This window comes from Nematolebias whitei, chromosome 7 (genome assembly GCF_014905685.2).
Source record: "Nematolebias whitei isolate Nwh7 chromosome 7, NemWhi1, whole genome shotgun sequence".
Lineage (NCBI taxonomy): Eukaryota > Metazoa > Chordata > Actinopteri > Cyprinodontiformes > Rivulidae > Nematolebias > Nematolebias whitei.
This window is the reverse complement of record NC_056504.1, coordinates 38,326,194-38,338,762: the sequence shown is the minus strand read 5'-3', so window position 1 is coordinate 38,338,762 and position 12,569 is coordinate 38,326,194. Positions and strand designations below refer to the sequence as shown.

Here is a 12,569-nt window from a genome sequence, read left to right as displayed (position 1 = left end):
CTGCTCTGTGTAAAATATGAACATTTTGGTCCTCAGCAGAGAGTCCCTTATTCTTGAGGTGTAGGTGGACCACTGAGTCTGGTCCTGAAGAGCTGCTCTCCGGTGTTGAGCTATGCGTCTGTGAAGACGTTCAATTTCTACAATTCATTCAACCTTTATTTACACAGGTTAGTCTCATTGAGCCACGAGGACTCATTTACAAGAGAGACCTGTATATAGAGGTCTGAACGTTCCTCAGTGCACTAAACTGCAGATACCACACCGCTCAGTTTGGGTTTGGGGGTTCTGTCCTTGGGATGGACCAGCATCTGTCTGAGGCTCCTGTTGGGTTTAAAATGTACCGGGATGTTGTGTTTGGACACAATCCTTCTGAGTTTTCAGATACTCCAGCAACACATGGGATGACAATGTGTTTGCTCTTCTCTCTCTTCTGTTCTGCAGCGTGATTTTTGGACTTGTTTGCTGATTTGACAAAGGCCCAGTTAGAAAGTTAAACTGACAAATCCAACAATGTTCAGTCAGGTCATCTGGACAGTATATATATATATATTTTTGTGCTGAGACGTTTCGCCTTCCATCCAGACGGCTTCATCAGTCTGAAGAAACACCACACAAAACAGCTTACTCCAAAGAGGAAAAAAAACAGTTATGTTGGTGCTAAGATAGTCTCTGGGGCACACCCTCTCCCTCGTCGACAGTCATGTCAAACTGGTTCAAAACACCAAAAGTCCATGCTCAATAATCCAGGTATAAAATCCAACGATTTTCAATCAGGTCATCTGGACATTTTCTTTATTTGTGCTGAGACGTTCAGATGACCTGCCTGAAAATTATTAGATTTTATATCTGGATTATTGAGCATGGACTTTTGGTAAACTAACAAATGATTCACCGGTTATGTTGTTGTTTTTAAAACTTTTTTTTTTTTAATGATGACGACTGAGAATCTTCACCAGCATATTACAAACTTATCCCTAAACATTTCCATACAATAAATAAAAATTGGCGTCTTGTCATAAATATAAAATAACCACTATACCTGCATATTGATCATGGCCTCCTGCAGCTGCTCCAGATGATGTGCAGAGTTCAGAGCTTCCAGACGAATGTCTGTCAGTTTACGCTCCTTCTCCCACAGCTCTGTACGCAGCTCTGTTACAACCTTATCGTCTCCGTCATCATCCTCTTCACAAAGTCTGGAAAGCAGCAATTCAAATGAGACAATTGAAAAATAAAACAAGATTAATTTATGTTATCATAAAATCTAAGCTGTGATCAGACAGTTCAGTAAAAGCTCAGTGTTTGGGAGGTTTACCCTGAGGATGATGCAGAGGTTGAGGATTTCATTGCCTGTTGAGGGTTATCTCCAACATTGTTGACCTTTGGGGAAGAAGGTGCTGAAGACTCAGGAGTGGCAATCTCTTCGATGTCGGCATATGGCCCGGACTTGGAGCCCTTCTTACTGAAAGCTTTGTTGAAGGAGCTGCGCAGCTGTTCAGAGGATACACAACCCAGGTCAGGAGTGAACATGACAAGATATAAAAAATAAGGAAACAAAGTCCCCCGAAAAGTGTGTTAAACTGCCATGCATGTTTCATAGTGAATTTATGCAAGAAATGTATTGTTAAAACTCTTTCACATATAAGAATGTAAATTATGAGTAAATAATGAGTTGCCGTGATATAATGTAGAAATTGTGTTAAGCAATTTAGATATTTAGATTTTAATATTCTCAGACTGACCTGTATAAATAAAGGTTGAATGAAAAAAAGAATACGCGATTTTGATTAATATAACCACAAGATCAGAACATGATCGAGTTTTTAGATGTTTACAAACACATGTATGACCAAACAATCACCAGTATGACTCGTTAAACTCATGCAGGATGGAGACTCGGGAAGAACTCAGGTTCTGTTTACGAGAATAACAACACTCACCTCACACACCTAAATTTAAAGGACGAGAGCATAAAGGAAAAAGTAGAGTCATACTTAATAACCTATGAGGAACAACATACATGGAGAATCACAAACATGCAGGAGGATTCAGTAAAATGAGCGACTGGTTTTGTTTTGTTGTTTTGTAAGTTCGGGTTTCCATGGGGTTTCTATTGCAGTTGTTTCTTTTTTTCTCTCTTATCACTCAATCTGTAAAGTAAACTTTGTCATACTTGACAAATAATTATTGAAGAATAAATCTATTTAGCATGAAAATACTTTTCTGAATTTGCTTGTTTTACTTGCTACAAATCTCAACAAGATTCTTGATGGTGTAATCTTTACACTTTTTGTGAACTTATTCACATTTCTTAAGAAATCAAGGTGATCAATAACATCTGTGCATATATTTGTCTTACCCAGCTCTTCTTTTTCTTCTTCTTGGCCTCCTGCTCCTTGAGACTTCCCATACTCGACTGGCTTGTAGTGCTGGTGAGACTGGAGATGCTCTCTGAGGAGTTCTGGCGATTGATCAGCAGCTCTGAATAATAAAAGCAAAACGAACAGCTAAAATATCAAAAGTCATAGTACACAATCAGACAATTATAGTACACATTCATGTCGCTCTTTCTACCTTTAGGTGTGATGTCTGGATTACTCAGAGCACCCTGAATGATTTCCTGGGCTTCTGTATTTTTGGTTTTCAAAATCTCAATAGTGTCCTTCAGTTCGGTGAGCTCAGAATCCTGCAGAAATAAAACAATGTGTTTATAGTGGCTGACATGCTGAACTAGTTTTTAATTTATTTCTGTGGAATGTACAGCATCTAAAAGCTTTCACTAAGGATGTTAGATTGCATTAAGGTCCTGATGACAGCATATGTAAATAAAAACAATATGTCACATGAAAGCTTCTCTTTTGCTTAAAAAACCATTAAGTGCAGTCAAAATAACAAATCAGGATCACTGTCAATATTGTAAAATATGCAGCAGCACTGATTTATTTAGAATTTTGTTTCTCATAGCCATTTATTTTTGCATTTTCTTATTCTAGTCCAAAATACCAACAGAGTGTAAGCAATTAGCATCATCACATCATCAAGATACCTTTTGCTCTGAGGAAACGGACAGTGTCTGCAGACGTGCAGTCATCAGAGCCAGACTCTGTTCAAACGCGGCTACCAGATTAGCCTATAAAGAAAGAGAGAGAGAAAACAGAGGTAATCTGCAAAAAAGTGACAGAGTTTGGTGGAGAACAGCAGACAGCTTTGAGTCACAGTCATTAAACTGTCCTGGGGTCTTAGTCACAAGAAATAAAACAGAAGTTCAGCTGTGAGAGAAACTAAAGGATGGAGTCACTAACAGCTGTAGATGATGTCAGAGTTGAAAATGAAAATGATGAGACAGAGCAGCCGAGTGGAGCCGTTATCAACCTCATGTAGCACGTTTCAACATTTAGGTGAGAGTATTTCTAATGGTTTCTGAAGTGCAAAGAACATTTAAAAAACAGAGAATCCTTTAGATTTTATTGCTGACAACAACATGTGAATTAACATATAAATAATAATTTGTTTAATGGAGGGGCTCTTCATGAGATAATTCCAGTCTGACAATTCAATTTGACAGCTTTCATCCCTTTTTTTTTTGGGGGGGGGGGGGGGGGTACTTTAAGATTCCTCTGTAGATTAATCATAACACGTTGGCAATAACAATGGAAACATGACAGGCAACGCGGAAACAGAATCATGGAAAGAAGTGAAACAAGATTCAGACCAGCTGGAAACTGTGACGAGGAGCAAGTCCTCAGGGCATGTGTGCCCATGTGGTATACACTCCATCTTTAACCACTCAAGTATGAGGTTTTGTTGAGTTTTTACAAGACTTAGAAATTCATTTAGCAAAACATTTGCTGTGTGTCGTGTACTGTTTTTTAATATGTTAATTCACATTAAATCAGAAGGTACATTAGACAACATGAGTCTAAACTGAGCTGTACCACATCATAAATAGATGGTGTAACACTGGACATCTAACCATCAAAGAGATGCTCTGAGTAAGGACATTGAACTTCTAGCTGTTAGTATGAGGCCACACTATCTTCTTCAAGAGTTTTCACACATTTATCGTGATAACTGTGTACATCCCGCCCTCTGCTAATGCTGCTGCAGCCTGCGATGTCCTTCACACCACCCCCAGCAGACTCCAAACACAGCACCCACAGGCCCTCTTTCTGGTCTCCAAGGATTTTAATCATGTTTCTCTGTCCTCCACTCACCCTACCTTCACCCAGTATGTCACCTGCCACACCAGAAATACCAACACACTGGATCTACTTTTCACCTAAACCAAGGAGACATACAGCTCACCACCTCTGCCTCCCCCTGGGGGGCTCAGATCACGATTTGGTTCATCTCCAGCCTGTGTATAAACTCCTGGTGTGCTGAGAACCAGCTGTGATGAGCACAGTGGAGAAATGGACCGAGGAAACTGAAGAATCTCTGACGGACTGTTTCAGCTCCACTGTGTGGGAAGAGCTCTGTACTATTCAGGGGGGGGGGGGGGGGGGGGGACAATGACAGCATCATGGACTGCATCAGTTTCTGTGTGGACAACAATGTGCCCATCAGGACACTTCCATGCATTGATAAGTGTGTACACATTACGTACATCTTGGAAACGTGATTCGAATCAGTTGCACATCACTTGGATTGCAAGTTCGACATGCCTATTTTAAAAACTGCACAGTATTTTCTATTATAGCCTTATATAGTATATTATTATTATTCATCTTATTTTCTCATGGCTCAATGGGACTAACCTATTTAAATAAAGGTTGAATGAATTTATATACCATTATTTAACATTTTAAGAACTTTTTGTGTGGACCTTTATATCTGTTGCTGCTGTTATACTTGAACTTTCCCTCTGTGGGACAATAAAGGCAGTTTCTATTCTATAGCCCCACCACAAGTACTGTATATCACAAAAGACCCTGAAGTCACACTAATGGCTCTTTGGCACGGTCTCAACTCTAACCAGTTCCACATCACACCACACCAGCTAGCCCAGTTTATGGGACCATCTTGTTCGTGGTTCCAAGCAGACTGCTCCGAGGGGTTGATTTTGATGTAAACAGACAGCAGCTGTTGATTGGCCAGTGGAGCTAAGTCACTGGATGACCCGCCCAGCAAAACTGCAAACTACATCTGAACCTCACCTTTCTCTCTGATCGTCTTATCAGATGGTGCCACAAGAAATTAGCACGATTACAGAGAGATATCAGAGATGATGGCACAGCATGGCTACATCTGTACTTATAAACAGTGCTGAGAAAAGCTAAAGAAATTGAAGCCCGATTATAGGGCGATTAATGACCACAACGGGCGGAGTGGTCGGAACACAATGACCAGTTACAATACTTTGCATTGATGATCCAGTCCACAGAGTGGGGAAACAAGTCACAGTGGCTCTTTAATCGTGACGGCTGTTCTCAGATTTCTGAGGTGAAATCACCTACACCTGAGAAGAACCAAAATGATGAGAGCTGAGTGGAGTCACACATCAATTTTAAAGCGGCTTAACAAACCTGGCCTAGCTGCTACAACCAGCATCCAGAGGTGGAAGACAGAGGGAGGCAGGCAGGGAGCAGCAGGGAGTCCAGCCAAGAGTGCAAAGAGAGGGACAGTGGTGTTAAGCTTGGGGGAAAAATACCTTTGTAATCATTTAAAGAAAAATAAATGGATAAAAACCGCACAATTAGAATCAAGCAAACTGATTTCATACATGGATTTAAATATATTACTTAAAATAATACCAACAGCAAAACAAGTGAGTAAATAAGTAAAAAAAAACATGTTTTTCTATTAAATCAGTACATGGTGAGAGGGTAAAAGTTTTGAGTTTGTGACTAGATGTGAGATTCATGCATCACAAGCTATAAAACTAAATAGGCTGGAAGAAGCAGGGATAAAAAAAAAATAAAAATTGTCAGCTACAGACAGTAAAAGCAAAGGGTGCATAAATAGATTTCAGTTTGAAAGCAGCTTTAAAGTTATAAGGAGATATATGAGTTACAGAGTGAATGTAGAACTATGGTATTATTGTCTAATTCTAGTTGGGGTTAGATATTTTTACCTAATGTATATTATTTATCAGTAACTACATTATTTAGTGTGCTTTTTATGTTGTATGCCAGATGAATGTTTATTATTCCCCCATCTTGTATCACAGTCTCAAACACCCATTAAAGATATAAGACATACATGTTTTGCACTCAGTAATGTTTTGTGGCAAATGTTCATGAATTGAAGTAATTTCAATTTACAAATTGTAGTCAGCATCAAGATCAAGTGCTTACAATGTGTTCAAGTGACTAACACGTTAGCAAAGAGAAGTGAACAACAAGAAAAAAATACAAACGTTTGCAGAAAGCTGCATGGTCAGGTTGGCGACTTTTTCCTGAGAGGATTCCAGCTCTCTCCTCAGCTTGCGGATTTGCTGCAGACAAAATGTAAATCAGGTTTGAGAGGTTTTGACACACTGCTGCTCCTGAGACAAATCGGATTCTGACGATGATAATGCAATGATGGACTGTGTTAAATTCATTGCTTTGGATAATTTACACCCAGAATATACACGCAACAAAACCTGAAGGTTTCTGTCCAACAACATCAACAACAATCACAGAAAATGCATTCCAAGCCACAAGACAAGATTGGAGGCGTTTTGATTTTGGCCACGATTCTCATGCACTGAGAATGTTATGAGGTCTGACTCTCTTTATTAAATGTTGGACAGGGGTGCTGAAAAACACACAATGTTAGAGATAAAAACAAAATGAGATGGGTTATGAGCCCCTGCGATAAAGATCATTGGTCTTCCTGGAGTACTGGAAACTTCAGCTGATGGCTGGACACATTTGAACAAGTTCGACAAAACACAGAAAGAAATGTCAGTTTAAGATTTAGGACACTCTGACCTTACCTCTCCTTGTATCCTCTCCTCATTCTTATGAAGCATGGGGAGAGTAAGAGGGATAGGATACAAGATCAACTCTAATGGCAGTTAAACAAATTTATTTCTCCACCATCATTAATAATTATTTTAGATCAATGATCACATACTGTTTGTGATAAATCAGGTGATGAAATTCCATTGTAGAATGGCTACTTTTTACTCTTAGCCAAGAAAACAAAACAGTGTGGACGTATTGCAATAAAATGGACAAAGCTCTATCTGTGATTAGAATTACGGAACTTTATTAATTTTGCAAAGTGGACCCTTATTGTTTGCACAAAAAACAAAGTGTCTTTAAACTTTAAATTTAAAATACTAATCTTCAGAAGACATTTATACTAAAACAGTATTACTTTGCACAAAAAAGCTGTTTAAACTCACCCCTGAATAGTTGGATGAAGCATTGGAGGCCAAAGAGAGAACAGAGCCATGCACTGAAAAAAACAGTGAAGGGGTAACTGATTAAGAACCAGTCTGTGTGTCGATTTAGATACTTTAAAACTGTTAATAATATAATTTACATATTTGTATCGATGATTTAATGGTAATCAATAATCTATTTTTGCTCAAACCTCTCACAAGAACCCATTGTAACAGAATAACCCTGTACATTAGAACGTTAAAGTTATTCTTTGTGTATGTATGTATGGAAACTTGTTTGGAGGACAACAAGTTTAATTTACCTGCAAGTTTCTTAAGTTTGAATTCTTATCTAGCCCACCCTCAGCCTAAAATAGAAGATGCAGAGTCCTCTCCACTTCGCTTGAGCACGAAACCAGTGTCTGTAACATTTCACTGAAAGGACTGGATACTGAACAAGCACACAGCTTTGTTTCATTTGAAGTTTTGTTGGAAGACTTGTCCAACTTAGAGGAGCGACTGCTTACCATCATCCCCTGGTTCACGGAAAGACCCTGACCGCATCATGCTTTTTGGCCGGTCAGCCAGGGACATACTGCTGCCCAGGGGGGAGGATCCATACAGATCGCAAGCTGTGTCACTGGAGGGGCCTGTGCTGTTGGAGCGCGATATCCTCGGGGTGACACAAGAAATTGGGGCAACTATAACACAAAAAAACATAGATAAAACAGTAGAACAGATGAAAAGTAGCACTGCAGTCTCACACAGTGACAAATATAACCTGATTTGTTTTTCATTGCTTCCATTTTCTACAAATCTAATTTACTGTAGTAAGAAGATTAACAAATATTCACATGGAAAAGCATGACAGTCATACTTTTCTCACTCAGTAGATTCTATTATTAACAACTTACGTTTGATTCTCTGAAGGTAAACAGATGAATTTTCCTCCCAGTATCCCCATTCCCAAAGAAATACAACAGTAATAGAGACTGATCACAAATCCTCATTAGTTTTGAGGTTCAGACAGTGAGAAGTTTTAGAACCTGGCAGCCACGTGGAATGATTACACTCACCCACGTTAGTGAGAGGAGTTTTGGTGGAAGAAGGATGAAGAGTGCGGGTGGGCGAAGGCAGCTGAGGGGGGCTATCGCTCTCTGTCATGTTCACTACAGTGTGGGAGTGGCGCCTTCCTGGTTTGCTTCCATCACTCTCTGAGAGGCTTGAGCCATAGCATCTGAAAATGACATATTCATTCAACTGATAGCAGTGAAGGTAATAAATGATACCATCAAAAATGGATGCTCAGACTCACTCCAAGCCTTTCTTCGGTAAAGTGTTCCGATCTGTTTGCAAGCTGTAAAAAAAGAGGGGAAAAATATTACTGCTTTTCAATGAATTTATTTAAAATACAGCGTGTTGGTGGCAGTTTTGCCATCATTACATCAAGTTTTAGGGTTTTGTCATTTATATTTAATTTGCACATTTCATATGTATTTCAACCTTTTTCTATATTTTGCTACACAAACACTTTGGAAAACAAAGCATGGGATTTCTGAAGCATGCGGTTCTTTGGTTGGAAAACGACAGCTCACACTTCTCGTTCCCAGAAAAGCCACATAAAGTATGAGTGGATGGTATGTCGGCTGCCAAGAGATCCAGTATTCATGCTGACTTAACTAAACTAAACTGTGTCTTACAAACTATCTGCTGCTTAGACAAGCAGTTTTTTTAAACCATTACTGGTTCCCAAAACAAAACAGATTTTCTTAAATTAGTAAATTGTTCTTATTTCTTTAGTTTTCTCTTTAGTCTTTCTTGCACAACAGTATTTGAGTTAGTTGTATTTTTCTGTGGCACTTTTTATAAGAAAATAAATTAAGGATTTACCTTTTGAAATCATGTTATCAGCTGTTTGTAAATTACTTGAAACTGCACCAACAAATGGCTTCATATATGTTTTTCCTCTATAAAAATTATCTGACAAACTGTACTGAAGAAAAAAACTAACATTTAAAGTTTTGCCTAAATACTTGACCTGTTCTGTGAAGGACATACTATAATACTTGCCCATCTGAAATGTTGAGGGGCGTTCTAGTCCCACCGCCCCAGGTTCCGGTACCCCGCTCTTCCTTGTCGCATGGGTCTGTAGCAGCAAACCTTGCACTCGAGGGGACACTCATTTGGAGCGGCAGGGACTCCATGCTGCGATGCATGCCAGACAGTTTAGGGTAGAGCATGGGGGATCCGCTCAAGCTCAGGCTTTCACTGGTGTAACTGGGAGAATCGATGTGGAGGACAGGTGCTGGGCTTGGGGTGAGGCGGGTTCCTGTGTGGGAACCAGCCAAGTCCTGAAGCTTAGAATATGGGGGTACTTTTGGTGGAAGATCTTGGATGGTCACACAGGAGTCAAGACTGTTAGAATTGACCTTGTCCAGGTGAGCCAAGCTGGGTGGACGACCAAGAGATTTAGTGTTGAGCATCCTGGAAATCAAGCAGAAAACACAAGATCTCAACAACAAAAAAAAAAGGAAATATCCAACTTATTTACAATGAGTAATTTGTACAGTTTCTGAAAATAACCATTAACTTTCCAAAAGTGTAGATGCCGCACTTACAACTGATTTAACATTCTGTGGTATGAAAAATAGTTTAGTATAAAAGTCTTTAATATAAAATCTTAAAAGTTTTATTTTGTAATTTAGGAGAGCAGAGACCTTGGTGTTGTGGGAGAGGACAGTTCAGGGTATTTGCTGCTGCTGGTCCGTCTCAGACCGTACAGTTTCATAGCAGGTTCTGCTGTGGACTCAGGCTGACTGTTCTCTCTTTTTAGAGCGGCACAGTCCACGTCAGCACCTACAGCCTTGGCCTTGGCTCTCTCCTTCTCTTTCTCTCTGTCTGTCTGGTTCACCGGCCCTGTAATGGTTCTATTGGTCATTTTACTGCTGCAGCTACTAGGCTCTTTAATCCTGGGCCCTGTGGAAACCAGAGGTACAGGCTTCAAACTCAACAGACTTGAGTCAATGGTGCTGCTGATGGGTCGAGCTGCTGGGCGGCCGATGACACTGAGCGTGCTTGACTTGGCTGGTCGAGGCAGGCTGCGATACTGAATGCTGTTCCGGGCGTTTGGCCCCAAGAAACCCTGCTCACTGCTGGCATCAAAACTGTTCTTTCTACCCAAAGCGGTTCCTCCCCCCAGGGGCTTCACAGGGATGCCAGACGACTTGGGGACTTTCCCCAGAGTAGCAGAGCCACTGGAGATGGTGACGCCCCCTGCTGTCAGAACCGTTGCGGTACCGGTGACTGTTGGAGGTTTCTTGTATCCAAAGGTGCTTCCTGCGGATGGTTTGACCAAACCTGATGGGGGTTTGCGATGCTCTCCGTGATAATCCCTGCCAGCATCAGAGCGACTCCGCTGTAGACCCGCAGACTTCACAGAGATTTTGGATTTGTCCAGGGGCTTCTCAATTTTTGGAGCTACAGAAAAACAGACAGACAAAAAGAAAAAAAAAATTGCAAACAAATAATTTTAAGCCTTCTGCAGTGTATAACAAACATGTCAATGTGCCAGCTGTCTGTGGGGTTCACTGGCAACACATTTCACAATGCATTGTCCTCCCACAATCTGCATGTTACCATTTTATAATTCCCTGTTGCTAAAGAAAACATCTTGAACAACTTAAGCAAACACAGAAAACAGAATGGTTTTCTGTATTTTTTTTCTCCATGATATGATGATGCTAAAACCCAACAGCTCTTTAAAAAAATCACAACCAAACCTTGAGTTTAGTAATGTCAACAATGATTGTCTAATTGTCAAGAAGAAAACTGTACTGAATGTTTCAGATGCATAATAATTTATTTTAAGTTTAAGTAAAAGTTAAAGAGCCTATAGCTTTAGATTATAAGCAGTTTAAAATAAAACTATCAAAATATACTTTAGATAATGTAGTGAACCTGGTCTGACCCTTATCTGACCCTGATGACCTCAAATCTACCAGATGGACAGAGACTGTTATTTTCATTGATCTGAATAAGTCTGAGCCATCTGATGACTTTCTTTCTTGAATTAATCAAGCAGAAAAGACAATTCTTTATAATCATTACTGTCTTACAAATGTTTGATAATCAAATTGTGTTAGTTTCACTCAATGCTTACAGGTTGAAAAGAACTACTCATTTTTATTTTACATAAACAGTAAGTAATGATTTTATTCATCATTCAAAGGAGAAATCAGGTTAATATGCATTTCTTGATTTTCTGTCTGAAATGAGCCAAGTCGTAAGTATGTGAAAGTTGAAGCTTCGGTCAACTAAATGTTTACTGAAAAAGGGATGTCATGTTTTACTATTTGGAAAGATACAACAGAGTGAGGCTCCAAAAAGTCTGGTATTCTGCAATAATCTTTTCTGTATGTTGAAAACAAATTCATTCCCTGACCTCGACTTTTGATAATACCTTACGTCAAAAACCACACCTCTTTCTGGTCCATCCACGAATCAGAAAGCTCTAAAGTAAACCCGGAAGTAAACTCATTTAAAATGTGAGAACTTCTCGGTTCTGTGAGAGAGTTGGAATGGTGAAGAGTTCTCAAGGAGTTCTCAAGGAGTTCTGAGGAGAATTTGTTAGAATTCATGGGGAATTCATGGAGAATGGTGAAGTGAATGGAAGAGAATTCGAGAATTCAGGAGAGTCAGAGACGTTTGGAATTATAACTTCTGTTTGAACAACCCACGCACGACTATCTAAGGATTTCAGCAGCTCTCAACGGAGACGCTGAAAGGTCTGGAGGATTCTCTATCGAGCTGATCTATCATCACCAGGTAACGGTCTCTTCTTCGACTAAAGTGTACCGGAGGCGAGCTGAGATCTGATGAAGCGTGCACGTTCTGGTCAACAGATATTAATTCTCTCACATAGTTCTCTGTAAGATAATCTCCATTTCATCTTAAACTCTTCTCTCTCTCACAAAACCAGTACAGATATTTTAGAAATATCTGAAGCAAAGTCCTCGTTCACCGCCGCGTGATCGATGCTCATTTTCTGTGAAACTGTCTGTTATTATTTTCATATTTTGCCCAATTAATGTAAATGTTTGATGTTAAACTTTGATTCTGAAAATAAATGACTCCATTCATTTTGATGGGTCAAAGGTAAATAACGTCTCTCGTTACATTTTTGTTAAAATTCAATGCACGACTTACACAGTCAGAAAGATGAGGAACTCGTGAATATTGTATGCATATATCTCAT

General features: G+C 39.6%; 1 protein-coding gene across 1 annotated transcript in view; it reads right to left on the bottom strand.

The window, feature by feature from the left end:
* The window catches only part of nav1b (neuron navigator 1b), a 59,362-nt gene that overhangs the window by 6,195 nt on the left and 40,598 nt on the right, over positions 1 to 12,569 (bottom strand). The window contains exons 8-22 of the mRNA XM_037678841.1: positions 10,033 to 10,792; positions 9,386 to 9,799; positions 8,631 to 8,672; positions 8,392 to 8,552; positions 7,843 to 8,016; positions 7,337 to 7,389; positions 6,923 to 6,946; positions 6,359 to 6,436; positions 5,526 to 5,534; positions 3,047 to 3,130; positions 2,575 to 2,686; positions 2,360 to 2,481; positions 1,941 to 1,949; positions 1,316 to 1,491; positions 1,040 to 1,196 (exon numbers count right to left, since the gene is read on the bottom strand). Coding sequence (XP_037534769.1) covers positions 1,040 to 1,196; positions 1,316 to 1,491; positions 1,941 to 1,949; positions 2,360 to 2,481; positions 2,575 to 2,686; positions 3,047 to 3,130; positions 5,526 to 5,534; positions 6,359 to 6,436; positions 6,923 to 6,946; positions 7,337 to 7,389; positions 7,843 to 8,016; positions 8,392 to 8,552; positions 8,631 to 8,672; positions 9,386 to 9,799; positions 10,033 to 10,792 — 2,375 coding nt within the window. The remainder of the gene's footprint in view (positions 1 to 1,039; positions 1,197 to 1,315; positions 1,492 to 1,940; positions 1,950 to 2,359; positions 2,482 to 2,574; positions 2,687 to 3,046; positions 3,131 to 5,525; positions 5,535 to 6,358; positions 6,437 to 6,922; positions 6,947 to 7,336; positions 7,390 to 7,842; positions 8,017 to 8,391; positions 8,553 to 8,630; positions 8,673 to 9,385; positions 9,800 to 10,032; positions 10,793 to 12,569) is intronic.